A 27,921-nucleotide genomic window follows, 5' to 3' on the forward strand; every position below is an offset into this window, starting at 1 on the left:
GCCGCCACCTGCGACAGGTGGAGCGCTCGGCACCCGGCGCTCGGCCATGTCCGCGGAGGGCGCTGGGCCGGGGCCGGGGCCGGAGCCGGGGGCCGGGCCGGGGCCGCTCTGCCCCGAACACGGCCAGGCTCTCAACGGGTTCTGCTGTTCCGAGCGACGGCTCGTGTGCGCCGCCTGCACGGGGCTGGGCGGCCGCTGCCGGGGGCACCGCATCCGCCGGGCCGAGAAGCGCGCGGAAGAGCTGCGGGTGAGCGGGCGTGGGCGCCGGCAGGCGGCAGGCTCCGGAAGAAGGGGGCGCCGTGTGGGGGAGGCGCTGAGACCCGGCAGGGGCCCGGCAGCGGGTCGGGGAGTCGTGGCTCCGCGAGAGGCACCGGCTGTGGAGCGAGGCGGTTGAGGGTGTGGCTTCTGGAGTCCAGCTGACCTGAGTTCGAGTCCCACCTCCATCAGGTCCTCTCTGTGAGTCTCGCAATCTCTCAGCCTCAGTGTCCTCATTTGTAGTTTGGAGGCATTTATTAAACGTGTTGCTCGGTGGGGCTGGCTTTGGGCATTGAAGGGCTCCGCTGCTCTAGGTGCCCGGGACAAGGCGTTCCCCGGCTACCGCCCCTTTGGAAACTTGATAAAACTCGGTCTCTCCTTGTTTCCTAGCCCCTCGACTCAAAGCTCCTCCCCTCATCCTCCCTTCAGCCTTCCTGGTGAGGTGACTTCTCTTCCCTTTCAGGATTGGCCTGGACTGTACTTGAAGCCGGTTTCACTTAGGTAAACGGAGGGGGCGGGGAGGATGTCAGGAGGTTCCTACTGGAACCCTTCACTTAGGCCTTCTTTCTCCCCACCTCCGCCTCCAGCTTGGCTTCCTGCCACCAACCTGCCCTGTGCTGCTGAGGTTGGAGAGTCAAGTCACCATGGGGCTTCCTATCTCCTTCCACCCCACCTTTGGTCCCTGGGGATTTCTTTGCAATTTGATTAACTTGCTTGATTCTCCCAACCTCTCCCTGGAGGTCTGCGGAGCTGTGACGCCTGAGGGCTCAGACTGGACTGTTATAAACACATCTGACAGGGTACTGGAGAGAGGGATTCAGTTATCCAACAGCACCTGAAAAACTCCTGGTGGGTAACAAGTAGGACCACCAAGTTGGTGATGATGAAAATAAATTTGGATAATGTGGTATAATGAACTGGCGCGATGGATAGAAACTTTGGAACTTTGCAAGTTCCAAAGCACTTAAATAGCCATCATCTCATCCCATCCAGACCTTTGAAGGTGTGGTCCTACCTACCTTTAATAGATGAGGGAGCTAGCTGAAGCCCAGAACAGGGCAATAACTTTCTCAGGGTTCCAAATGTTCAGGGGCTGGACCAGAGGAGTCATTGCCGAGGCCAGAGAAAAACCACCTCTTTGCGTCAGTGGTTGGAGGGAGGAAGTAATGCTAATGGGAGTGAGAACTTAAGACCTTTTTAAAAAAGTTGCCATCAGGGCTGAATCTGAGTGGTAGAAGGGGTTGAAACCTGGAGGGGGAGCAAGCCTGCTATTTGCTTTGGAATGGACTCTGCCTGGTGCAGGGGGCTTTCCCTGAGCCCTCCTAAGGCCCTTCGCATATTCATCTTATTTGCCTGGAGGGGATGTGTCTTGCCTTCTCTCCTTCCAATTTTTTAAAAAAAATTATTTTTAGCTGTGCTGGGTCTTTGTTGCTGCCCAGGTTTTTCTCTGTTGGTGGCAAGTGGGGGCTATTCTGTAGTTGCAGTGTGTGGGCCTCTCTCGGCAGCAGCCGCCTCTGTTGCAAAGCACGGGCTTCAGGGCACATGGGCTCAGTAGTTGTGGCTTCTGGGCCCCAGGGCACAGGCTCAATAGCTGTGGCACACAGGCTTAGCTGCTCCGAGGCATGCAGGATCCTCTCAGACCAGGGATCAAACCGGACTCTCTTGCTCAGGCAGGCAGACTCTTCACCACTGAGCCACAGGGGGAGCCCCCTGCCTCCAATTTTGAGTAAACTGTGGGTTCTTTGCAGACTTCTCTGTCCCACTGGCCAATCAAAGAAATTTTGCCCCAGGGCAAGATTGTTACTAAACTGGGCAAAAACAAGGCCAGCTCAGCAACCTCTCTGTTACCTTCTGGATACCTGCCCTGTAGCTTTTCAGAAGCTAGTCTCACTTCCCTCAGTCTTGTGGTGTGTGGTGGCCACAGCTTTCTTCCAGTCAAGTCATTTCTTTAACTTGGTTGTTTGGGCCAGTGACGTGTAAGACTGAGTCCTGATTGTGGAGGGAAGGATTTATAAGAACTGCCTGGAAGAGACAGCTGAGTCGCCCTTGGCAGATGGAACTGGGGCAAAGCTCTTAGGGGAAATGGTGGCGGAGCTGCTGCTTGGAAGTGCTCCAGCTGTTACCTGGAGAAGTGGAGTGGCAAAGCTGGGACCTGGCCGTCTCCACGGGCAAGTCACTTCTCTGTGGGCCTCGGTGTCTTCATTTCTAAAAACTCTCCCCTGTCTCAGGGCCAATGCTCACAGCTTCGGGAGCTGTGAACTGCTGAAACTCTTGTGGCCAAGGAAGTGGGTGTTCATTCATTCAACAAATACTGAATATTTATTCAGGGTCTTCTATGTATAGAAACTCTCTTCTAGGTAGTAGGACATAGAGAACAAGTTAAAGTCATGATGCTCATGTTCTTGTAGGGGATGACAGCTACCAAAGTAGTAAACAGACTCACGATATACAGTCAGGGAGTAATAAGTGCAAGGGAGAAAAAAAAGTAATGACATGAAGTGTGGGATGGTCAGGGAAGGCTTAAGCCTTCTTGGAGTCGAAGAACAAGACATAAATGGGAGATAGAAGGAGCAGGAGGTGCAAAGGCACTGAGGTTGGGACGGGTTTAGTGTATTTATGGACCAGTAAGAAGGCTGGAGTAGTAGGAGGACATTGGACAGAAAGGCAGAGACCCATCAGGTGGGGCCTTGTTGGTTACAGTCTCACTGTGGGTGCACTGGAAAGCCACGAGAGGGCTCTGAGCTGGGATGTGACTTGATCTGATTTCCTTACCAAAGGTGGCAATGGCTAACGAGGAAGCTGGGGAGGTGGTCAAGAATAAAGGCCCTGTTAGGAGACTCTATCAGCAGTTGCTGTGGGAGATCATGGTGATCTGGGTGGAACAGCAGAAGTAAAGGTGAGCAACCTAGATGTCCATCAGCAGATGAATGGATAAGAAAGCTGTGGTACATATACACAATGGAGTATTACTCAGCCATTAAAAAGAATACACTTGAATCAGTTCTAATGAGGTGGGTGAAACTGGAGCTGATTATACAGAGTGATGTAAGCCAGAAAGAAAAACACCAATACAGTGTACTAACACATATATATGGAATTTAGAAAGATGGTAATGATAACCCTGTATGTGAGATAGCAAAAGAGACACAGATATATAGAACAGTCTTTTGGACTCTGTGGGAGAGGGAGAGGGTGGGATGATTTGGGAGAATGGCATTGAAACATGTATAATATATAAGAAACGAAGCGCCAGTCTAGGTTCGATGCAGGATACAGGATGCTTGGGGCTGGTGCACTGGGATGACCCGGAGAGATGATATGGGGAGGGAGGTGGGAGAGGGGTTCAGGATGGGGAACACATGTATACCTGTGGCAGATTCATGTTGATGTATGGCAAAACCAATACAGTATTGCAAAGTAAAATAAAGTAAAAAAAAATTGTGTACCCCCCCCAAAAAAAAGAAGTAAAGGTGACCATAAATGGCCAGAAGAGAGAGAGAGACTTTGGAGAAGAGGCTGGTAGGACTCACTGATGGATTAGATGTGGGGTTGGATAGTAACTCCTGGAGTTTTGGTCTGGGTAGCGAGATTGATGGAGAAGGCAATGGCACCCCACTCCAGTACTCTTGCCTGGAAAATCCCATGGACAGAGGAGCCTGGTAGGCTGCAGTCCATGGGGTCGCTAAGAGTCAGATAGGACTGAGCGACTTCACTTTCACTTTTCACTTTCATGCATTGGAGAAGGAAATGGCAACCGACTCCAGTGCTCTTGCCTGGAGAATCCCAGGGATGGGGGAGCCTGGTGGGCTGCCGTCTGTTGGGTCGCACAGAGTCAGACATGACTGAAGTGACTTAGCAGCAGCAGCAGCGAGATTGATGCTTGGAAGTACTGTTAATGAATGGGGATTCCTTGGGGAAGAGCAGCTTAGGAAGCCATGTTTTTGTGCTCAGTTGCAGGTGTGGACAGTTAGGGGGCTGGATATAAATGAAGAGTGAGTATAAGAAAGTGATTATGATGGGCCATGGGATTTGAGGATCAAGAGGGAAGCAAGGCCACAAAAAGGGATGATGGACAGTGAAAAGTGCTAAGACTAATGTACTGGTGACTCCATCTAAGCTGAAGGATTGTTGGAATGGAGATTCTAGAGTGTGTGATCCAGGATGGAAAGTGGTGGGTAGGATGTGGGATCCCTGAAGATTTTGGAAGTGGCATAGTTTTCAATAATGATGAGTTCTGAGATACGACCATGGGAGTAGGTGGCTGAGGTGGGGTAAAAGGGGAAAAAAATCACTGGAATGGAGTGAATGGACCAACTGTGGATCCAGATACCATGGATGTCATCTGTGTTGCAGAACAAGATTGTGGACCAGTGTGAGAGGCTGCAGTTACAGAGTGCTACCATCACCAAATATGTGGCTGACGTCCTGCCAGGGAAGAACCAGAGAGCAGTGGTAGGTAATTTTTCCCCTTCCCCCCGCGCCACCTGCCCAGGATAAGCTCTCAGCCTTAGGGGCTTAGACCAGTCTAGCATTCCTTCCCAACCTCACAGACCCATTGTGCTACTGACAAAGCTGGATGCTCAGGAAGGATGGTTTCCTCTTTCTTGGTTTTACATCTGGGCAGAGTGGATTGTTCCTAGAATGCATTTGATGCAAAAACTGATTTAAAAATAACTTTCTTCAGGTAAAAAATCAGATGAGTCTGATTTTTGAGTTAAATTATTTTGTGCTCAGCCCCGGTATTATAAAATAACCAATGGCTTTTACATTGCACATTCTTTGTGACAGTCTTAGGCAGGAGGTGATAGTAACATCCCTGTTCACAGACGGAGAAATGGGTCCCCCAGAGGTTAATTGACTCACAGAGTCAGTTCTATGAGCTGGATTGTCTGACTCCCCGAAGGTGATCCCTCTGCAGCACCTCACTAGTGCGTACGTGCCAAGTCGTGTCCAACTCTATGGACTGTAGCCCACCATGGTTCCTTTATCCTTAAGACTCTCCAGGAAAGAATACTGGAGTGGATTGCCATGACCCCCTCCAAGGGATCTTTCTGACCCATGGATCGAACCTGTGTCTCTCTTGCATGTCCTGCATTGGCAGGCAAGTCCTTCACCTCTGGTGCCACCTGGGAAGCCCACAGCGCCTCGCTGCCAATCCTTTATTCAGTTGACGCATTGCTGCTGCTGCCTCTTAAGTCTCAAGTGTGCCCTTCAAGGGCAGGGGCTATGAGTTTCTTCCTGCACACCCCTGCCTTCCTTCCTCAAAAGTACATGGAGCAGACGTGGTACTATTTTAGCCAAAAAATAAATGATTTTGATCGCAAGGAATCGAGTCCAGTTGAACTACTGATAGCATAAGTGAAACAGCATTTCTTGGATTTTAGATACATGAGTCTTTCAGAACCTAAAGGGGATGAGAAGCAGGAACAGACAAGCTGCTAGAAGTCCAGGCAGCTCTTCTGTGTCCATCTCTGCTTCTCTTTGCCTGATGATTTCGCTCTCTTTTTCTTCATCCTTCTCCTTTTCCTGTCTTAACTGCACTGGCTGGGACCTCAGCGCGATGTCGAATAGAAGCTTTCGTAGCAGGTGCTGATTTTGAGGGGAATACTTACAACATTTTTGTCATTTATTTGATTATTTAACAAACCTCTGTAAGCACCTGCCACACACCAAGCACAACTGGTGTATGTGCTAGAGGTTCCACAGTGAACAAAACGTAGGAAAATTCTTGTTTTCGTGAAGCCTACATTCTAGTCAGGGGAGGGTGTGTGTGTGTGTGTGTGTGTGTGTGTGCGCGCGCGCGTGTGTGCGTGCGTGTGTGTGTGTGCGCGTGCGCGTGTGTGCATGTTTAGTCGTGTCTGACTCTTTGTGACCCTGTGGACTGTAGCCTGCTAGGCTCCTTTGTCCATGGAATTTTCTAGGCAAGAATACTGGAATGGGTTGCCACTACCTACTCCAGAGGATCTTCCTGACCCAGGGACTGAACTCCTGCACTGGAAGGCAGGTTCTTTGCCTGCTAAGCCACCAGTGGAGAGGGCTAATAACAAATAAAATACATGCTATGTCAAAAGGTGATAACCTCTATGGAGAAATAGAATGCAGGAAGGGGGTGGGTCATGTTGAGAATGGGATTATAATTACATATGCTGTGATCAGGAATTGCCTCATTAAGAAGATTGATATTTGTATAAAATTTCTAAGAGGTGAGGGAATGGACTGTATATCCTGGGGAAGAGTGTTCCAAAAAGAAAAAAGGCAAGTGCAAAAACCCTGAGATGGGAGCGTACCTGACATGTTGGAGCAGAGTAAACAAGTAAGAAGACAAAGGCGATGAAGTCGGAGAGCAGTGCATGGAGCTAGGTAGAATCCTCACGGGTCACACACAGAGACTTTGATTTTATTTGGGGAAGGCAGGAAGTTATCAGAAGTAAGATGATATGACTTAAGATTTAAAAGGAGCAGCTGCTGTGTTGAGAAGTGACCATAGGCAGCAAAGGTAAAAACAGGGAGACTGGTGAGGAAGTGTTGCAGTAATCCAGGTGAGAGCTGAGAGGGGTTTGGACCTGAGTGAGTGTGGTAGGAAGGGTGAGAAGCAGCATATATTAATACATACTTTCTGAGGGAAGAAAGAGCAGGATTTGCAGATGGGTTGGATGTAGTTTGTGAGAGAAAGGGAGGAGGGATCAGGTTAACTCTTATTTTTTTTGATGTGAGCAACTGGAGGGATGGGACAGCCATTTACCGAGGTGGGGAAGGATTGCGTGTAGAGTGATGGCTGGTGCGGGAGGAGACTAGAGTTCAGTTTTGTACGTGTTCACTTGGAGATGACTATTAGGCATTCAAGTTAAGATGTTGAGTAGATAGCTGGGTACCCAAGTTAGGAGAGGGCTAGGCTGGAGACATAAATGTATCAGTGTGTAAGTGAGGGTGGGGTTTCCTGTGTAGCTCAGTCAGTAAAGAATCTGCCTGCAATGCTGGAGACCTGGGTTCGATTCTGGGTCGGGAAGATCCCCTGGAGAAGGAAATGGCAACCCACTCCAGTATTCTTGCCTGGAGAATCCCATGGACGGAAGAGCCTGGTGGGCTGCAGTCCATGGGGTCACAAGAGTCGGACACGACTTAGTACACTGTCTTTTTTTTTTTTTTTAATAAGTGAGAGTATAAAGTGAAAGTCATGGGAAATGATGAGATCACTAAGTGAGTAAAATACAGATAGAAAAGAGCAGGGGTCCAAGGACTGAGCCCCAGGGCACTCTGACACATAACCGTTGAATAGATAGGAACAAGCAAAGTAGACCAAGAAGGAAGCAATCGGTACACAGGAATAAAATGGTTAATAAGAGTGCTGTGTCCCACAATAGGTTTCAAGGAGATGGGTTCAGGTTTTGCAGAGAGATTAAGTCAGGGGAGACATGAGAATGGACTCTTCAGTAACATGCTCCTCATCGGAGATCCTGACAAGAGGAGTTTGGTAGAGTACTGAGGTAAAAGTGTGAGCAGAGTGAATTTCAGAGAGAGTAGAAGAAGAGCAATTTGAGATAGCTGGCACAGATGACTCTTGAGGAATTTTGCTGTAGAAGGAAGCTGAGAAATGGGATGATAGTGGAGGGGGATATGCCATCAAGAGAGAGTGGAGGGGGATATCCATCAAGAGATGGATATGCCATCAACAAACAAGCAGATGTTTGTTGCTTGGTTTTTAAGATGCGGGAGATGACTCTGTGTGTGTATGCTGATGGGAATTGCCCAGTAGAAAGGGGAACATTAATGATGCAGGAAAAGGGGACAATCTGGTTTAGCAGAGGGGGTGGGAGCTAGTAAACAAGTAGAAGTATTGGCCATAGGTAAGATGCACAGGCAGTTTATCCACAGAAATGGGAAGACAGAGGGCATGAGCACAGGTGCAGGTAGATGGGTAGGTGTGGGCAGAGCCTGTTGAAGTTCTCTTTCGAGAACTTCTGATTGCTTCGCTTTTCCCTTCTGTTGCATCTGTTTTCCATTATTATTTCCTCTTTATGATTTTTTTCCTTCTGATTTTTTTTTGGGGGGATTTACTCTGTAGTTTGTTAACTTCCCGAGTTGAACACAGCCTATTGATTTTAGTCTTTTTTCATTTTCAAAGTGAGCATTTAAGCTGTGTATTTCCTTCTAGGTATTGATAGAGGGATATCCCACAATTTTGATATAGTATTTTCAGTGTCATTCAGTTAGTGTATTTTAAAATCTCTACTACAACTTTTTTCTTGTGCTATGAGTTATTAGATTTTTAATTATTTTATTATTAATTATTTATACTTTAAAATTTTCAAATATATGTTTTTACCTTTTACATTAGTATCAGTATCTTAGTTCCCAGACTAGGGATCAAATTTGTGGCCCCCTGCATTGGCATCTGAGAGCCTTAACCACCAGACCTCCAAGGAAGTCCGTAATTAAGCTTATTAATAAGTTCAGATTTTCTCTATATTTACTATTTTTTTGATTGCCAGATTTTTCAATTACTGGCAAAGGGGATTTACATTTTCATACTATGCTGTCAGTTTGCCTATTTTTCCTTATAATTTTGTCAATTCTTTTTATATTCTTGGTACTATTTATTAAGTGTATATATTTAAATTTGTTATATATTCCTGGTAAAACATCCTTTTTGTCACTTTTCAGTGACAGTACTCTTGCTTGGAAAATCCCATGGGCGGAGGAGCCTGGTAGGCTGCAGTCCAGGGGGTTGCTAAGCGTTGGACACGACTGAGCAACTTCACTTTTACTTTTCACTTTCATGCATTGGAGAAGGAAATGGCAACCCACTCCAGTGTTCTTGCTTGGAGAATCCCAGGGACAGGGGAGCCTGGTTGGCTGCTGTCTATGGGGTCATACAGAGTCGGACACAACTGAAGTGACTTAGCAGCAGCAGCAGTGACATTTTATGAACAGGAATCCTTTTTGCCTTCAAGACTATTTTGTCTTTTACTCGTTACTAGACCAACAAGTGTTTTCTGGATATATCAGTTTCTTTTCTTTTACTTTCAACTTCTTATGTTGTTTCAGGTGTGTTTTAGAAACTGGATTTTGTTTCCTTTTTAAAAAAGTCCAGGGCTTCCCTGGTGGCTAAGTGGTAAAGAATTCTGCCTGTCAGTGCAGGAGACACAGTTTTGATCCCTGATCTGGGGAGATCCCACATGCCATGGTGCAATTAATCACCTGCGCTACACCTATTGAGCCTGTGGTCTAGAGCCTGGGAACTGCAACTGTTGAGCCCATGCGCCACAGTTACTGAAGCCTGCGCCCCTAGAGCCCATGCTCTGCAATGAAAGAAGCCCCCTGCACTCCACAGTGAAGAGTAGCCCCGCCTGCAGCAGTTAGGGAAAAGCCCGCACAGCCACAAAGATCCAGCACAGTCATAAGTAAATAAATAAATAAAAATTTACAGAAAGGTTACAAAAATATTTATAAAAAGTCCAACCTGATAATCCCCTGGCTTTTAACTAGCGAGTTTAATCAATTCATTCCTATTGAGATTACAGAGATACTTAGATTTATGGCTGTCATTTTATGTTTTCTGTGTATGCTTAGTCATGTCTGACTCTTTGTGACCCGATGGACGTTAGCCTGCCAGGTTCCTCTGTCCATGGAATTCTCCAGGCACGAATACTGGAGTTGGTTTCCGTTTCCTACTTGGGGGAACTTCCTGATCCAGGGATCGAACCCACGTCTTTCGCGTCTCCTGCATTGGCAGGTGGAGTCTTTACCATTAGCCACCCGGGAAGCCTGTTTTCTATGTAGTCCACTTTTTACTATTTTTTAAAATTAATTTTTACTGGAGTATAGTTGATTTACAATGTTGTGTTAGTTTCTGCTATACAGCTAAGTGAATCAGTTATACATATACATAAATCCACTCTTTTTTAGATTCCATTCCCATATAGGTCATTATAGAGTACTGAGTAGAGTTCTCTGTGCTGTATAGTAGGTTCTTATAGTTATCTGTTGTGTGTATAGTAGTGTGTCTGTGTCAATGCCAGCCTCCCAATTTATCCTTCCCCTGCTGTAGTCCACGTTTTCTATGCTTTTTTTCCCTTCCTTTCCTTCCTTCTTTTGAGTTAATCAACCCCTCCTCCCTTCTTTTTCCCTGTGCTAGCTTGAAAGTTGTATATTCTATTTATGGTCTCTTTTTGGTCCCCTTAAGAACTTTTAAATTAATTAAAAAAAAAATTTTTTTTTTTTTTACTATGCTGGGACTTCGTTGCTGCACACAGGCTTTCTCTAGTTGCTGTGTGCAGGATTCATTTTAAAGCACATCTTTTAATAATTCCCTCATTTGTAGAAAGTTTTCCCTTTTTTTTTTTAAATCAGAGAGGTCTTTATTGCACTTTTGTTTTGTATGATGGTTTACATGAGTATACAATTCTAAAGTAAATCACAAGCCCCATTCAGAACAGCTAGTTGAATCCTCAGCTCTTGATTACACTGGTCTTCAGTTTCCTTTCTACTTTTGGACTCCAAGGGATTTCCTTTTCTAAGCTGCCGGAAGTAGCTTCACTTTAAAAGGATGCTTTGGTCTATTTTTCCAGCATTTCTGTGTTTTGGTGTGTGTGTGTTAATCACCCGGTCATGTCTGACTCTTTGCGACCCCGTGGACTGTAGCCCACCAGGCTCCTCTGTCTGTGGGATTCTCCAGGCAAGATTGAATACTGGAGTGGGTTGCCATGCCCTCCTCCAGGGGATCTTCCCAAATCAGAGATCAAATCTAGGTTTCCCGCACTGCAGGTTCTTTACCATCTGAGCCACCAGGGAAGCCCGTGTTTTGATCTAGCAGGGATTTTAGTCTCTTCAGGGATATCTTTGGAAAGCAAAAATTTTTTTTTCCCTGGGAGTGACTCAAGAAGCGTGTTGAAATTGACTGCAGCCTTCTTGTCAGGGGGTATCTAATGCATCTTGGGTCTGTTCTTGATCCTGTTCATACAGTACAAATGGGACTACAGAGACCCACCCGTGGGAAAGGCATTGAGGTGGGCTAGAGAGAGGAGCAAGAGCTAATGATACCAAATATGTATGTGCCAGGCTTTGTTCTTCTTATATATATTGACTCACTTGACCCTCACAGTAGCCTTATGAGGTTGGTACTATTAGTATCTTCATTTGATAGATTAGAAAACTGAGGCCCAGGGAAGATAAGGAACAACGTCCCATAGTTAGTAAATAGAGCAGCTAATATTTAAACCTAGGCGCTGTCTCTACAGCCTAATTTCCTAACCACTGTGTTATGTTGCCTCCAAAGAACACTGGACTTGGAAACTGAACCCCAGGGTTCATGCAGCCACTCACTCAGGCCGTCTCTCTTCTCCCTGGGGCACACTGTGGGTCTCAGTCTCTGCTGAAAGACAGGCCTAACTGTCCCCTGCACTGTGCAAGGCAGGTCTTTAGGGGCAGGAAACAAGGAGAGCCACTGACTAGCCCCGACTTTCTGGCATGAGGGAAATAGCTTCACCCTCAGGTGTCTGGCAAGAGTGTAGGAGCTTCAGACAACAGTGCCATTGGGGAGGATGGGTTACCAGATGGCATTGATGGAGGGGAATAGTGTTGGACTGAGAGTCAGGAGAACTGGGTTCTAGCCCCTGCTTTGCCACTGACTCGGTATGTGAGCACCACCAATAGATTTTTGACTTAAGGTAGAAAGAACTTTTCCTGTCAATCATTCAGTAACTATTTGAGCACCTGCTCCTTGCTAGTTGCTAGGGGACACATGCTAAATTCATTGACTTAGAATTTATTTCAGCCCTCTTGTGTGGCAGATTAAGAATGCTACCATAGAAGCAATTGCAATGGACAGATTTGGGAAGTAATGAGCTTTTTGTCCTCAGCCATGGTCCAAATAGATGCTTCCCTCATAGCTCAATTGATAAAAAATCTGCCTGCAGTGCAGGAGACCTGGGTTTGATTCCCGGGTCAGAAAGATCCCCTGGAGAAGGAAAGAGCAACTCACTCCAGTATTCTTGCCTGGAGAATCCCACGGACTAAGGAGTCTAGGAATCCATGGGTTTGCAAGAGTTGGACATGACTTAGCGACTAAACCACTAGCATGGTCCAAATAAGAACCGGACTACTGTTTGTGTGCATTCTGTTGATGATAAACTTTTTAGGCCTTTCTGGTCTGCATTTCTATGATTCTTTGACCTGGTCTCTTGAATTTGGGGTTCCTAACTGTGAAACAAGCAAGTAATTCCAGCTGGATGTTTTCAGTCCTGCCCAGCACTTTCATTCTGTCATCTTAGCTCCATGAGATCTGACCTGGATGTCTGGATCTCAGCATTCTTTTCCCTGAACCACATTTGGGAAATCTTAGGGCTCGGGTGTTTTAAGCACTATTACTACCCTTACTGTAACCCATATCAGATGTGGCTAATCAATCTCAGCACTTCTTCTGGCTGAGCCCCAACCCTCCTAATCTTGCTTGGGGCTATGCCAGGACCCAACTCCTTGTTTAATTCCGGGTCAGAGCATGGCCAGCGCAGCTCGGGAACTGGTCATCCAGCGGCTGGGTCTGGTGAGGAGTTTGTGCGAGAGCGAGGAGCAGAGGTTGCTGGAACAGGTACATGGCGAAGAGGAGCGGGCCCACCAGAGTATCCTGACGCAGCGAGTACACTGGGCCGAGGCGCTGCAGAAGCTGGACGCCATCCGCGGCAGCCTGGTGGACATGCTCACTCATCTGGATGACCTCCAGTTGATTGTAAGTCAGGTGGGGGTGAGGACACCACAAGTTGACCAGATTCTGCCAAAGTCTGAAAATGAGAATGTTTTATTGGTAGGAGGTGGGTGGAAAATGATAATTTGGAACCAGGATGAGACAGGGCAATATAACTACATGGGGATTTTTTGTTTGTTTTTGCAACTGGTAACTGTTCTTTCAGTAGTGAGCAAATATTTACTGAGTGCCTAATGTATGCTAAGCATTGTTTTATCTATGCATGTTGTTAGTTGCTCAGCTGTGTCTGATTCTATGCAACCCTATGGACTGTAGCCCACCAGGCTCCTTTGTCCATGGAATTCTCCAGGCAAGAATACAGGAGTGGGTTGCCATTTCCTTCTTCAGGGGATCTTCCAAACCCGGGTTTTCTGCATTGCAGGCGGACTCTTAACCATCTGAGCCACAGGGAAAGCCCTAAGGGTGCAGGTACAGGATACAGCTGTCAGCAACTCACAGCCTTGTAGAAGAGACAAATATATAAACTGATGATTAAGACATGGAGGGATATGTGCTATGGTACAGGGCATTACTGGGAGCTGGGGCCCCTGCAGTCCTGGCTTGAGGGGGGTAGTAGTCAGGGAAGCCTTCCTGACTGAAGCGACTTAAAAGCTGATGCCTCAAAGACAAGAGTCATAGCTTTGTAAAAGGAAGTGGAGAGAGGGAGTCCAGAAGCTTGCAGAGAGAACACTGCACTGACAAGAGGTCCACTGCAAATACAGGGCTCATCCTCACTCCCACCACCTGGAAATCACCATCCAATATGTTGGTTCATATTCTTTCAATGTATTTTATATAGATATGCTGGTACCCGCAGTTTTAAGGTGACAGTGTGACATCGCAGTATATGTGCCAAGCAGAGAAATGAGAATGTGGAACAACATTGTCGTTGTTCAAGTTGCCCCTCTTGTGGTGTCATGGTTTCTGTGACTGTCCCAGATCGCGCATTCATTTTGTCACACAGCTTTCATGTGCTGAGCACATTCTGTCCCAAACGCTGGGAAAGTCACAACAGAAAACTCAGTGAGTCCCGTCCATTGAGCCAGTGGGCAGTGAAATGTTGGGTAAATAGGTGATTGTCCAGAAGTGTAGTCTGAGGGAAACCTGGGGTGCCACAGGGCTCAGGGCACAGAGGGATTCATTTTGAGTGCATGATGGGAGAGGCCTGTGAAGAAGGACCCATAAAACTTGTGCAGGGTCTTAAAGAAGGAGTGGATGTTTTTATTCTAGAATTTCTGTCCACGTGGAGCCCTCCATGCAAGTTAATTGTAGTCAAGTCTTGACGACCTGCTGGGTTTCTGGTGCCAAGCCTGACTTTGTTTTCTTTTCTCACAGCAGAAGGAGCAGGAGATTTTTGAGAGGTGAGTATGGCCCTGGTATTTGCTTGGGCATTCATGGAAGCCATGGCCTTTGACCTCTCCAAAGTCTACCAAGTCCATTGCTGTCAGGCCCCACTGCTCCTGGGAGGAAGCTCGGGGTGGGCAGCTGAGTGGCTTCCCTGAAGCCAGGCTTGAGGCTTGTCATGGGCTTTCTTAAACATTATCCTGTTAAAAAATGTACAGTCACCCAGCTGGGAGGGTTTCACCATCTCCATCTACAGATGAGAATGCTGAGGCTCAAAGAGGGGAAGGGACTTGCCTGAGCCCTAGAAATGGGGCTTGGACCCACAGCTGACACCTGACCAGTACTATCTTCTCTACTTCATTCCCCCTTTCTCTAATGAAAGAATCTGAAATCTAAGTCTGCATTACTAGGAAAATTCTATTTTAATTATGCAGTAATAAAAGAATTTCACCAGGCCCTACCTGAGTTCTGAAAAGTCTTCAAAGGTTCTGAGACCCAAGAGCCGGAGGAAGTGGCCAGTTCAGTTCAGTCGCTCAGTCGTGTCCGACTCTTTGCGACCCCATGAATCGCAGCACGCCAGGCCTCCCTGTCCATCACCAACTCCCGGAGTTCACTCAGACTCACGTCCATCGAGTCCGTGATGCCATCCAGCCATCTCATTCTGGGTCGTCCCCTTCTCCTCCTGCCCCCAATCTCTCGCAGCATCAGAGTCTTTTCCAATGAGTCAACTCTTCGCATGAGGTGGCCAAAGTACTGGAGTTTCAGCTTTAGCATCATTCCTTCCAAAGAAATCCCAGGGTTGATCTCCTTCAGAATGGACTGGTTGGATCTCCTTGCAGTCCAAGGCACCCTCAAGAGTCTTCTTCAACACCACAGTTCCAAAGCATCAGTTCTTTGGTGCTCAGCCTTCTTCACAGTCCAACTCTCACATCCATACATGACGACAGAAAAAACCATAGCTTTGACTAGATGGACCTTAGTCGGCAAAGTAATGTCTCTGCTTTTGAATATACTATCTAGGTTGGTCATAACTTTTCTTCCAAGGAGTAAGCGTCTTAATTTCATGGCTTCAGTCACCATCTGCAGTGATTTTGGAGCCCCCAAAAATAAAGTCTGACACTGTTTCTACTGTTTCCCCATCTATTTCCCATGAAATGATGGGACCAGATGTCATGATCTTCGTTTTCTGAATGTTGAGCTTTAAGCCAACTTTTTCATTCTCCTCTTTCACTTTCATCAAGAGGCTTTTTAGCTCCTCTTCACTTTCTGCCATAAGGGTGGTGTCATCTGCATATCTGACGTTATTGATATTTCTCCTGGCAATCTTGATTCCAGCTTGTGTTTCTTCCAGTCCAGCGTTTCTCATGATGTACTCTGCATATAAGTTAAATAAGCAGGGTGACAATATACAGCCTTGATGTACTCCTTTTCCTATTTGGAACCAGTCTGTTGTTCCATGTCCAGTTCTAACTGTTGCTTCCTGACCTGCATACAGATTTCTCAAGAGGCAGGTTAGGTGGTCTGGTATTCCCATCTCTTTCAGAATTGTCCACAGTTGATTGTGATCCACACAGTCAAAGGCTTTGGCATAGTCAATAAAGCAGAAATAGATGTTTTTCTGGAACTCTTGCTTTTTCCATGATCCAGTGGATGTTGGCAATTTGATCTCTGGTTCCTCTGCCTTTTCTAAATCCAGCTTGAACATCAGGGAGTTCACGGTTCACGTACTGCTGAAGTCTGGCTTGGAGAATTTTGAGTATTACTTTACTAGCATGTGAGATGAGTGCAATTGTGTGGTAGTTTGAGCATTCTTTTGCATTGCCTTTCTTTGGGATTGGAATGAAAACTGACCCTTTCCAGTCCTGTGGCCACTGCTGAGTTTTCCAAATTTTCTGGCATGTTGAGTGCAGCACTTTCACAGCATCATCTTTCAGGATTTGAAACAGCTCAACTGGAATTGCATCACCTCCACTAGCTTTGTTGGTAGTGATGCTTTCTAAGGCCCACTTGACTTCACATTCCAAGATGTCTGGCTCTAGATTTGTGATCACATCATCATGATTATCTGGGTCGTGAAGATCTTTTTTGTACAGTTCTTCCATGTATCCTTGCCACGTCTTCTTAATATCTTCTGCTTCTGTTAGGTCCATACCATTTCTGTCCTTTATCGAGCCCATCTTTGCATGAAATGTTCCTTTGGTATCTCTAATTTTCTTGAAGAGATTTCTAGTCTTTCCCATTCTGTTATTTTCCTCTATTTCTTTGCATTGATCGCTGAAGAAGGCTTTCTTATCTCTTCTTGCTATTCTTTGGAACTCTGCATTCAGATGCTTATATCTTTCCTTTTCTCCTTTGCTTTTCGCCTCTTTTCTTTTCACAGCTATTTGTAAGGCCTCCCCAGACAGCCATTTTGCTTTTTTGCGTTTCTTTTCCATGGGGATGGTCTTGATCCCTGTCTTCTGTACAATGTCATGAACCTCATTCCATAGTTCATCAGGCACTCTATCTATCAGATCTAGTCCCTTAAATCTATTTCTCACTTCCACTGTAGAATCATAAGGGATTTGATTTAGGTCATACCTGAATGGTCTAGTGGTTTTCCCTACTTTCTTCAATTTGAGTCTGAATTTGGCAGTAAGGAGTTCATGATCTGAGCCACAGTCAGCTCCCGGTCTTGACTGTATAGAGCTTCTCCATCTTTGGCTGCAAAGAATGTAATCAGTCTGATTTTGGTGTTGACTATCTGGTGATGTCCATGTGTAGAGTCTTCTCTTGTGTTGTTGGAGGAGGGTGTTTGCTATGGCCGGTGCATTTTCTTGGCAAAACTCTATTAGTCTTTGCCCTGCTTCATTCCGCATTCCAAGGCCAAATTTGCCTGTTTCTCCAGGTGTTTCTTGACTTCCTACTTTTGCATTCCAGTCCCCTATAATGAAAAAGACATCTTTTTTGGGTGTTAGTTCTAAAAGATCTTGTAGGTCTTCATAAAACCGTTCAACTTCAGTTTCTTCAGCATTACTGGTTGGGGCATAGACTTGGATAACTGTGATACTGAATCTAATCACACTAGGAAGTGGCCAAGAGGTGATAATTTTCCAGGCAAAGAAATTAAATTCTTACCCTGCGTGTGTGAGATTTCAGAGCTCACAGACACAATGTGTGCTTGGGGAGCACAGTCCATTCTTCTTTATTTTTATAAAGATAGCAATATAGATATCAATAGCAATATATGTACGTGGGAGAAAGAAAATAGTTTTCACCAGTAGAAAATGATTTAAAATGAAAAATGTCTTTATCACTTCTTCCCAATTCTGTTTCTGAGTGGTGATCAGCTTTAACAGTTACATGTGTGTCTTGTAGGCTTTCCCATGTTTAACCACGAAAGAGTGTGGGGGATTTTTCCCCTCTTTAAAATTTTGTTTTGAAAACACGGATGGGATCACCTCCTATTTGCTTTATAACTTATCAGTCTATCTATCCTGGTACACTTAGATTTACGTCACTTTTTGGGAAGTCTGTGAAGTATTCCGCAGTATGGATGTTCCTAAATTTAGGTTACTGTCTCCTTATGATCTTTTCCACACTTCTCCTAGTCTCTCTCTCTTTTTTTTTCTTTAATTTATTTACTTGGCTGCGCTGGGTCTTAGTTGCAGCATGCAAAACTCTTGGTCGAGGCGTGTGGGATCTAGTTCCCTGACCAGGGATCGAACCTGGGCCCTCTGCACTGGGAGCTTGAAATTTTAACCACTGGACCACCAGGGAAGTCCCTCTCCTAGTCTTTTCTCTTTTATCTTCATCATCTTCCTCTAATACAGTCTGTCCTCAATATCAAGCTGATCTGATTTCTTTAAAAATTCTTTATTTTTGGTTTTGAAATATTTCATATGAATAGAAAAGTTGCTAAAGTAGTATAATAAACTTAGAAATAGTAATTGATATGTTAGCCACATTTGCTCTCTGTTTCTTATGTCTCTTTCTTCCTGTCTGTTTAGTGTATATGTACAGAAAAACTTATTTTTTCTGACCTATTTGAGAGTAAGTTGCAGATAGCATGACTTTTTATCTTATCGCCTACTTCAACATGAATCTCCAAAAAACAGACATTCTCTTACATACCACAGCATAATTATTAAATTCAGGAAATCCCATGTCCATATAACATATGGACATATCTAATATAGAGTCTGTATTCAAATATTGCCAGTTGTACTAAAAATGTTCTTAATAGTCTTTGGAATCCCATTCCCCCCCATACCCAATCCATCTGATCTTTTAATCTGTAATTTTTCCTTCACTCTTTTCCCCCTCTAAACACTTTTTAAGAGTCTAGGACATTTTTATAGAATATCCCTCAATTGAGTTTATCTCATGTTACTTCACGATTAGCCTCAGGTTGTACATTTCAGGCAAGAGTATCTCATACGTGATGTCCTCAGTCTGTCTGTCATACCAGGGGGCACTGATATCATTTTGTCCCATTATCAGAGATGTTACCTTTTTTAATTGAAGTATAATTGACATACAGCATTGTATTAGTTTGTTTGAATTGAAGTATAGTTGATGTATAATATATAAGTGTATAAAATACTGGCTCACAGTTTTTAAAGATACTCCATTTGTAGTTATTATAAAATATTGGCTATATTTCCTATGTTGTACAATGTAGGCTTGTTGCTTATTTTATACATAATAGTTTGTACTTCCTAATCCCCTACCCCTGTCTTCCCTCTTTCCTTCTCTCTATTCATAACCACTAGTTCTCTATATCTGTATTCTCTATTTCTCTATGTTCTTTTTTTTGTTGTTATAGCCATTAGTTTGTTGTATTTTTTTAGATTCCACATATAAGTGGTATATAGCATTTTTCTTTCTCTAGCTGACTTATTTCACTTGGCAGAATTCCCTCCACATCCACTGATATTGTTGCAGATGGCAAAACCTCATTTTTTTTTATGCTGAGTAATATTGCGTTGTATATATATGTATGTATATATATATATATATATATATATATACTACATCGTCTTTATCCATTCATCTGTCAATGGACATTTAGATATCTTATATATCTTGGCAGTTATATATAATGCTGCTGTGAACATTGGAGTGCATGTGTCTTTTTGAATTAGTGTTTTTTTTGTGTGTGTGTATGTATGTATATGGGGCTTCCCTTGTAGCTCAGCTGGTAAAGAATCTGCATGTAATGCAGGAGAGCCTGGTTCTATTCCTAGGTCAGGAAGAACCCTTGGAGAAGGGATAGGCTACACACTCCAGTATTCTTGGGCTTTCCTGGTGGCTCAGCTGGAAAACAATCTGCCCACCATGTGGGAGACCTGGGTTCGATCCTTGGGTTGGGAACATCCCTTGGAGAAGAGAACAGCTACCCACTCCACTGTTCTGGCCTGGAGAAGCTTGCATATCTTGGCAGTTATAAATAATGCCGCTGTGAACATCAGGGTGTGCGTGTCTTTTTGAATTAGTGGTTTTGTGTGTGTGTGTGTATGTATAGACCCAGTAATACAGTTGCTGGGTCATGTGGTAGTTCTGTTTTTAGTTTTTTGGTTTTTTTTTTTTTTGAGAAACCTCCATATTGTTTTCCACAGTGGCTGTACCAATTTACATTCCCACTACAGTATATGAGGATTCTGTTTTCCCCACATCCTCACCGTTTGTTATTTGTGTTCTTTTTGATGATAGTCATTCTGACAGCTGGGAGGTGATAGCTCATTGTGGTTCTAGCTAGCATTTCCCTGATGATTAGTGATGCTGAGCATTTTTTCAGGTGCCTGTTGGCAATCTGTATGCCCTCTTTGGAAAAATATGTATTCAGGTCTTCTGCCCATTTTTGGTTTTATTTTCTGGGAGGGCAGGGTTTGGCTGCACCATGTGGCTTGCGGGATCTTAGTTTCCCCACCAGGGATTGAATCCCAGTCCTCTGCAGTAGAAGTGTGGAATAACCACTGCACTTCTAGGGAATTCCCTTTCTGCCCATTTTTTAATTGAGTTTTTGTTCTTTCAATGTTGAGTTGTATGAGTTGTTTATATATTTGGCTATTAACCTCTTACTGGTCATATAATCTGCAAATATTTTCTCCCATTTAGGTTGTCCTTTCATTTTGTTGATAGTTTCCTTTGCTGTGCAAAAGCTTTTAAGTTTAATTAAGCTCCATTTGTTTTTTTGTTTTTACTTCCTTTGCTTTAGGAGACAGGTCCAAAAAAATATTGCTACGTGGAACTTCTCTGAGAGTCCAGTGGTTAAGACTCCATACTTCCAGCACAGGGTTCGCAGGTTTGATCCCTTGTTGGGGAACTAATATCCCACATGCTGCGCAATGTGGCCAAAAACCAAACAGACAAAAAAATGCTATAATTTATGTCAAAGAGTGTTCTTATGTTTTCCTCTGGGTGTTTTTTGGTTTCTAGTCTTCCATTTAAGTCTTTAATCCATTTTGAACTTATTTTTGTATATGGTGTTAGAGAATGTTCTAATTTCACTCTTTTACATGTAGCTGTCCAGTTTTCCCAGCACCACTATTGAAGAGACTATTTTCTCCATCGTATCTTCTTGCTTTCTTCATTGCAGATCATTGTTGCTATGCATAGTCGCTCAGTCGTGTCCGACTCTCTGCAACCCCATGGACTGTAGCCTGCCAGGCTCCTCTGTCCATGGGGATTCTCCAGGCAAGAACAGTGGAGTGGGTTGCCATGACCTCCTCCAGGGGATCTTCCCAACCCAGGGATCATACCCAGGTCTCCTGCATTGCAGGCAGATTCTTTACCATCGGAGCCTCCAGGAAGCTCAGGGCCTTGTAGGTCAAGATAAGGAAACAATTATTTCGACTATTACTATTGTCGGGAATGTGAAAAACAGTGGAGTCTTAGCAAACCATCTGATCAACCCCTTAGTCAAGGGGGAAGACTGAGCCAGAGAGGGATAGATATTTGCTTAAGGTCACAGCCAGTCAGCAGCACTGCCAGGACTAGAACCCAAACCTCCAGATCCTCTGGTCAGTACTTCCTTCCACTGCTCAGACATACTTGGAGTATTCAAGAATCTGATTTTGGTGAACCTCTACAGCTCAGGGTAAAAGATAGAACAGAGCAGCCTGGTCCTACCCGTCTTAAAACCTCCCTGAGCCCCAGATATAACACCCGCCTGGGTGGAGAGCCAGTGACAGGTTCCTGACTCAGTGCACAGAAAACAAATTTCTCATCGTAGATTAGCTGACCATAAATGTGTGGGTTTATTTCTAGGCTTTCTATTCTGTTCCATTGATCCATGTGATCTTGATTACTGTAGCTTTGTAGTATAGTCTGAAGTCAGGGAGCATGAGTCCTCCAGCCTTGTTCTTTCTCATGATTGTTTGGCTATTTGAGGTCTTTTGTGTTTCCATATAAATTTTAAAATTATTTGTCTAGTTCTGTGAAAAATACCTTTGGTATTTTGATAGGGATTATACTGAATTTGTAGATTGCTTTGGGTAGTATGGTAATTTTAACAATATTAATTCCTCTAATGCAAGAACATGGTGTATCTTTTTGTATCATGGTGTATCCATCTGTTTGTATCATCTTCAATTTCTCTCATCAGTGTCTTATATTTTTCTGCATTCTGCCTATAGGCCTTTTACCTCCTTATGTAGGTTTACTCTTAAGAATTTTATTCTTTTTATGTGATGGCAAATGGGACTGTGTCCTTAATTTCTCTTTCTGCTAGTTCATTGTTAAGTGTATAGAAATGTAACAGATTTCTGTATGTCAATTTTGTATCCTGCAACTTTACTGAATTCATTGATGAGCTCTAGTAGTTTTCTGGTGGCATCTTTAGGGTTTTCAATGTACAGTATCATGTCATCTGCAAACTGTGACAGTTTTACTTCTCCTTTCTAGTTTGGAGTCCTCTACTGTTATTTTTTCCTCTTGTTTGATTGCTGTGTCTAGGACTTTGTTTATTCATTCACTTATTTAGTATCAACATAGACTCATAGATTCTTGTTTTATTCAGTGCATTGTAATCTATTACTATTAATTTTGATCTTCAAACTGTCCCAGATTTGGCCAGTAGGAGTCCCTTCAAGCCAGATCCTTCTGACAATGCTTCATCATTCTTAGAGCACTTTCTTGCTTTTCAGCACAAGAAGATATCCTAGGCACAGCTTCTTCTTCTCCTGCCCAAGCTCTGGAATCAGCTATTTCTCCAGGGAGTCTTGGTTCCTTTTAGTGGTGAAGAGTATTTAACAAGATTTAGGCTTTAGTTGTGTTCCCTGCGACTGATGCTTTGCTTCCAAGCCTTCTCAGTAGACAGCAGGCAGGGTTGGGGAGTGTGTGTGCACATAACTTTTTTATTCCTGAATTTGTATCACAACTTCTAATTCCGGTCAAACACCACAGGGTTTTTCCTATGCCTTTCCTTATTCTGTATTTATGTAGTTCTTCTTTCACAGTGAGAACCGTGGCTCCCAGCAAGAGCAATATATCTATTCATTTGTTCAGTCCTACAATACATGAACAGTTGTTTGAGTTGCGAAACCCATAGTATGGTAGACAAACCTACTAGGAGAGTTCAGGATTTATCTGTAGTGCTTTGTGCTTTTAGACTGAGGGTGCGTACTCTCAAAGTAGAGTTGGCCCTCCATTTCCATGGGCTCCCCACTTATAGATTCAACCAACCAAGGGATTGAGTGTTTTTGAATCTGCAGATGGGGAACCGCAGATACAGAGAGCTGACTGCAAAGGATTTGAATGCCCCATGGATTTTAGTACCCCTGGGCGTCCTGGGACCAGTCCTTCAGGACATGGAGGGACAATTATACCGTTTTCAAAACCTGTTTGTCGGCCCCTAAGGTTGTTTCCATGTCTGTGGCTGAGCTCAGCCCTGGTCTACCATGATAGAAGGCCATGCTGCACAGACCGGGTGTTCGGGTCCTGGCCAGGGCCCTGGTGCGTGCCAGCCTCGTTTCATTCCCGCTCCTTTGGGGTCACGAGTTTTCTCTTCCATGGCATGAGGCAGCTGGACCAGCCGATTCTCTAGACTCTAGTGTCTATAACTGGCCTCAGATTTGCTCTGATGATGATTCAGCACTGCTGACACCACCTCCTCCTTCCTCCTCACCTGGTCACTGGGGCTTCTCCAGAGCCAGCCTCAGTGCTTTGAGAAGACATCAACAGAGCCTTTCTTGTCCCGACCACAAAGAGTCTTTGTAACTAGAGGCTGCTTTCAGCTTTCCTAGGGCTCTGTTCACCTCGCTCCTCCCAAGCCAGGACAGTCAGTGCCAGTCTTAAAAAAAAAGAGCTGGCATCCATGAGGAGACATGCTCGCCCTCTAGCCTCCTCCTCTGATTGTGTACAGAGCCACAAGATCTGGGGAGGAGAGTGTGTGTTCTCACTTCTTTGCTGCCTGAGCTCAAAGCTACCTTCAGGATTAGAGGCAGGGGGACGGTTCTTTCTCAGAAGCCAGATCAGAGGTCTGTGAGGCCCTAAGGTGAATCCTCACTCTGCCTCACAGCCCTTCAGATTTCACTTCAGGTCAAGGGAAAGATAATGGTGCCTGGACCCCAGTCTGGGTTTCTTTTGTTTCTGCAGGGTAGCAAGACTTTAAATCCAGGTTCTTCTTTTTAGCTGAGTGCTTTCTCTGAATCTCGGTTCCTTCCTGTCCAATGAAATAACTGCCTCCCAAGTTAGAGCAAAGATCCTGAGATTCTACATAGAAACAGCAAGCCTAGAGCCCGGCTGCTAAATACATGACAATACTCCCCTCCTAGGTATCTTGTGTTCCCAAATGTCTTCCAGCAAAACCCAGTCCCTGCTGCGAGCTGAAAAAAGGTGTCTATTGGGAGCAAAGTGCTATGATTACTTTATGGTTGGGGTGATAACTGATCGTTTCTTCTTACGTGACTCCTGAGAGGTGTTTGATTTAAGAGCAGAGGAATGGCTGTACCTTTTGACCATACCAATAGGTTTTGCTGCAGTAGATTTTGAAGGAAAGAGAGATTTTTCTCCATGCACACTGGTGGAGCAGAAAGACCATGGCACAAGAGGCTTAGATCCTCCTTGTAGCTCTGGTCCTCCTCCCAGCTAACTCATGAGAGACACCGGTGACTTGCTTTCCCCACAGAACACATTGACACCAAGTATTCCCTTCCCTATAAACCATGTGCCTTGCTGGAATTAAGGCTCCAAGGCATAGAGGGAATGCCCACCTTCTCTTCTGGCTCCAGCCTCTTCTCTTTGGGGGTTCCTATGTGGGGCCTGGCCATTCTTGCTGTCACCCTCATGGGAAGAGGATTTTACTTCCGTCCCCCTCCTGTATTGATCCAGATGCGTTTCCAGAACCTCCCTAAATCTCTCTCTCTCTTTTTTTTTTTTTCCCCTGCACAAGGACGGAGGAAGCAGAGGGCATTTTGGATCCCAAGGAGTCGGAAAAGTTAAACTTTAACGAGAAGTGCACTCGGAGTCCATTACTGACCCAACTCTGGGCAACAGCCATTCTCGGATCCCTCTCAGGTTAGGAACTGCTGGAGCCAGGCTCCTGTCTGGGTGGGCTTTGCTGCTGTGTCACACTGGGGACTGGCGTGTCTGGCATCATAGCTTAAGCAACCAGTGATGCTGGATGCAGGCTTGTCAATGGAGCCTAAGTTCTGGACAGGGTTGGGGCAGCTGGGCCAGGTCCTCTCTGTTTCCAGACCAGCCTGTTCTGTGGTTGGGTCTGGGAAAAATCCTGTTCCCAGAAGTCACGTCCTCCTTATGTTCTGCCCTACTGCAACAGCTCAGTACTATTTCTTGGAAACCTAGTTTCTCTTTAAGGAGCCGCAAGAGTTGCAGGTTTGGTCCTTGGGTCAGGAAGATCCCCTGGAGGAAGGCATGGCAACCCACTCCAGTATTCTTGCCTGGAGAATTCCATGGACAGAGAAGCCTGGTGAGCTACAGTCCGTAGGGTCGCAAAGAATTGGAACACGACTGAAGCCACTTGGCACATGCAATTATGTGGCCAGCTAGAGAGCACCTGGAGCAAGAATTGAGCTTCCTAGATTCATCTCACTCACCTGACATTGACTCAGGCCAGTGGTAGGTCTGGCCTTGTGCTGCATACTTGGGCCACAGAGGTGGACGTGATATGGATTCCTGCCTCTTAGAATTCCCCCACTGGGAGGGTTCTCAAAGTAGGTCTCCCCCAAATTAAATGGAAGCTTCTACACTGCCTGTTGTAGTATTTTCACAATTCACAGAAAGGCTAAGTTAATGAATTGAATTCTTCTCAATTTTAACCCTCCCTCCCTGCTCATTCTCCTTAAAATGTTAGTACAAGCTACAGCTTCTCTTCTCTAGATTCTGGAATCCAGTGGTGCCTGATTTGCCAGCAGTCACATTTACTTAGTTGTTGGAAACTGCATATCTGATGCTTTCAAGCTTTCAGGAACCATGTCACTAGGACAAGTCTGATCTGGATACTGCGTATGCCCAACTAGAGAGTACTGCGATCAGTGAATGAAAGTTGATCAGTTGTGTCTGACTCTTTGCGACCCCATGGACTTTAGCCTGCCAGGCTCTTCTGTCCATGGAATTCTCCAGGCCAGAATACTAGAGTAGCGATGCCCTTCTCCAGGGGAATCTTCCCAACCCAGGTCTCCCACATTGCAGGCAGATTCTTTACCATCTGAGCCACCAGGGAAGCCCAATCAGTGCCAATGCTAAATGTAGGAACAATATGCTGGGTCTTCATTTGGCCCCTGCCACTAACTTGGTATGTGACCTTGGGCAACTCGCTTCTCCTCTCTGGGCCTTATTTCTATCACTTGTTAATGCTTGGTAGTTTACAGGTATCACCTCATTTGATCCTCATATCCACCCTGTGATAAGTCCTGTTCTGATCCCCACTTTTATAGATGAGGAATCTGAGGCTCGGAGAGAGTAAATGGCTTTACCTACCAGTGAGTGGTGAGGAAGCCCTTTGCTACCTGGCAGGACCAGGTCAGGGCTGAGGGTGGGCCTTGGGCAACTCAGAGAATTCTTTCTGGCAGGCACGGAGGATGTGCGTATGGATGAGAGGACAGTCAGCCCCTTCTTGCAACTGTCAGATGATCGGAGGACCCTGACCTTCAGTGCCAAGAAGTTGAAGGCCTGTGCAGATGGTCCAGAGCGCTTTGACCACTGGCCCAATGCCCTGGCTGACATGTCTTTCCAGGCTGGGCTGCATGCCTGGATGGTAAACGTCCAGAACAGTTGTGCGTACAAGGTGGGCGTGGCCTTAGGCCAGCTGCCCCGCAAGGGTTCTGGCAGTGACTCTCGTCTGGGCTGCAATGCCTTCTCCTGGGTCTTCTCCCGCTACGGCCAGGAGTTCCGTTTCTCACACGACGGGCAGCACGAGCCCCTGGCGCTGCTGCGTTGCCCAGCTCAGCTGGGGGTGCTGCTGGACTTGCAGGCACAGGAGCTGCTGTTCTACGAGCCTGCCTCGGGCACCGTGCTCCACATCCACCATGCGTCTTTCCCTGGGCCCCTCTTCCCGGTCTTTGCTGTGGCTGACCAGACCATTTCCATCATCCACTGACCTGCAGCTACTGGGAGGCCAGGTGTCCCTCCCCACCACCCTTTCAGCCCACGTTTCTACCCAGTGTCATCTTCACAAATGCTGCCTGTGCCCCATGAGCAGCTTTAGGGGGGAATCTGGGTCCAACCATTAAATGCTGGGTATCTGGGGGAATCCGTTACTCCCTGAGGCTTGGTTTCCCAAATCCACCATCCATCTGGTCCTCTGAGGGTGTCTCATTTGCCCCTTTATCACTGGCATCCAGTATCGTGCCTGGTGCAGAGTGAGCATGCGATAAATGTGATCAGTGAGTGGACGCATGGACTGATGGATGGATGGATCAGTGGATGTATGGAGGGACAGGTGACCGGATGCATGTTGTAGGCTCTTCTGGAGCACTCCTGCCCCCAGGAGACCCTGTCCTTTGGCAGAAAATCTTATGGCTGAAACTCTTTCATTCCCTCTGTTTGGTGCTTCTCCATCCTTTTCATGACATGGCACAGAGAAAATATTTTTCTAGCACACAAGGACAACCTGGAAGGGATTTAGAACTTCTGCCAGGTTGCTGTTGGCCAGAGGACTCTGGCCTCTGGGGCTCTGTCCTCCCCCAGGTTCTCAGGAGACTCAGGGGATCCTGTCCCCAGGTAGCCTGCCTGCAACACACCCATCGGAAGCACTGCCTAACTAGGCAGAGCTCCAGCCAGTGCCCACCTGTGGTCACAGGGATGAACTTTCCCAACTGCAGCTGTACATGCCATCACCTAATGCCTTCTCTAATACAGTGAGACCAGGGTGAGGCCTTCAAACCAGAAGGAGCCAAGGGAATAAGAGGGCCAGCCTTAGAGAACATGTACATTATTAAAGACTTTAAAACACTGAAAAATTTCTTCTGTGTTCTTTGTTGGTAATTGGGCAAATCCCCCAGGTGCCAGCTCATATCTAGTGTTGTGTTTGCTGGGAAATGAATGTCTTCACTCTCTATCCACATTCCCAGATACAAGCAGGAAACAGCTCAGCACACACAGCTGAAAGGGCCTGGGGACAGGGTTCTGGGCCCTGCATT

At 45.6% G+C, this 27,921-nt stretch overlaps 1 protein-coding gene across 2 annotated transcripts; it reads left to right on the top strand.

Annotated features, from left to right (window-relative positions):
- BSPRY (B-box and SPRY domain containing) lies at positions 1 to 27,741 on the top strand. Of its 2 annotated transcripts, none has more exons than XM_018052629.1 (6): positions 1 to 247; positions 4,609 to 4,707; positions 12,749 to 12,979; positions 14,333 to 14,355; positions 24,714 to 24,838; positions 26,353 to 27,741. In XM_018052629.1, exons 1-6 carry the CDS (start codon positions 47 to 49, stop codon positions 26,877 to 26,879), a joined length of 1,206 nt encoding a protein of 401 aa, XP_017908118.1. In that variant the 5' UTR covers positions 1 to 46; the 3' UTR covers positions 26,880 to 27,741. The 2 variants fall into 2 exon arrangements, with proteins under 2 accessions (XP_017908118.1, XP_017908117.1); XM_018052628.1 differs by having other exon boundaries at positions 2 to 247; positions 14,330 to 14,355.

The sequence above is a fragment of the Capra hircus genome, chromosome 8 (assembly GCF_001704415.2).
Source record: "Capra hircus breed San Clemente chromosome 8, ASM170441v1, whole genome shotgun sequence".
NCBI lineage: Eukaryota > Metazoa > Chordata > Mammalia > Artiodactyla > Bovidae > Capra > Capra hircus.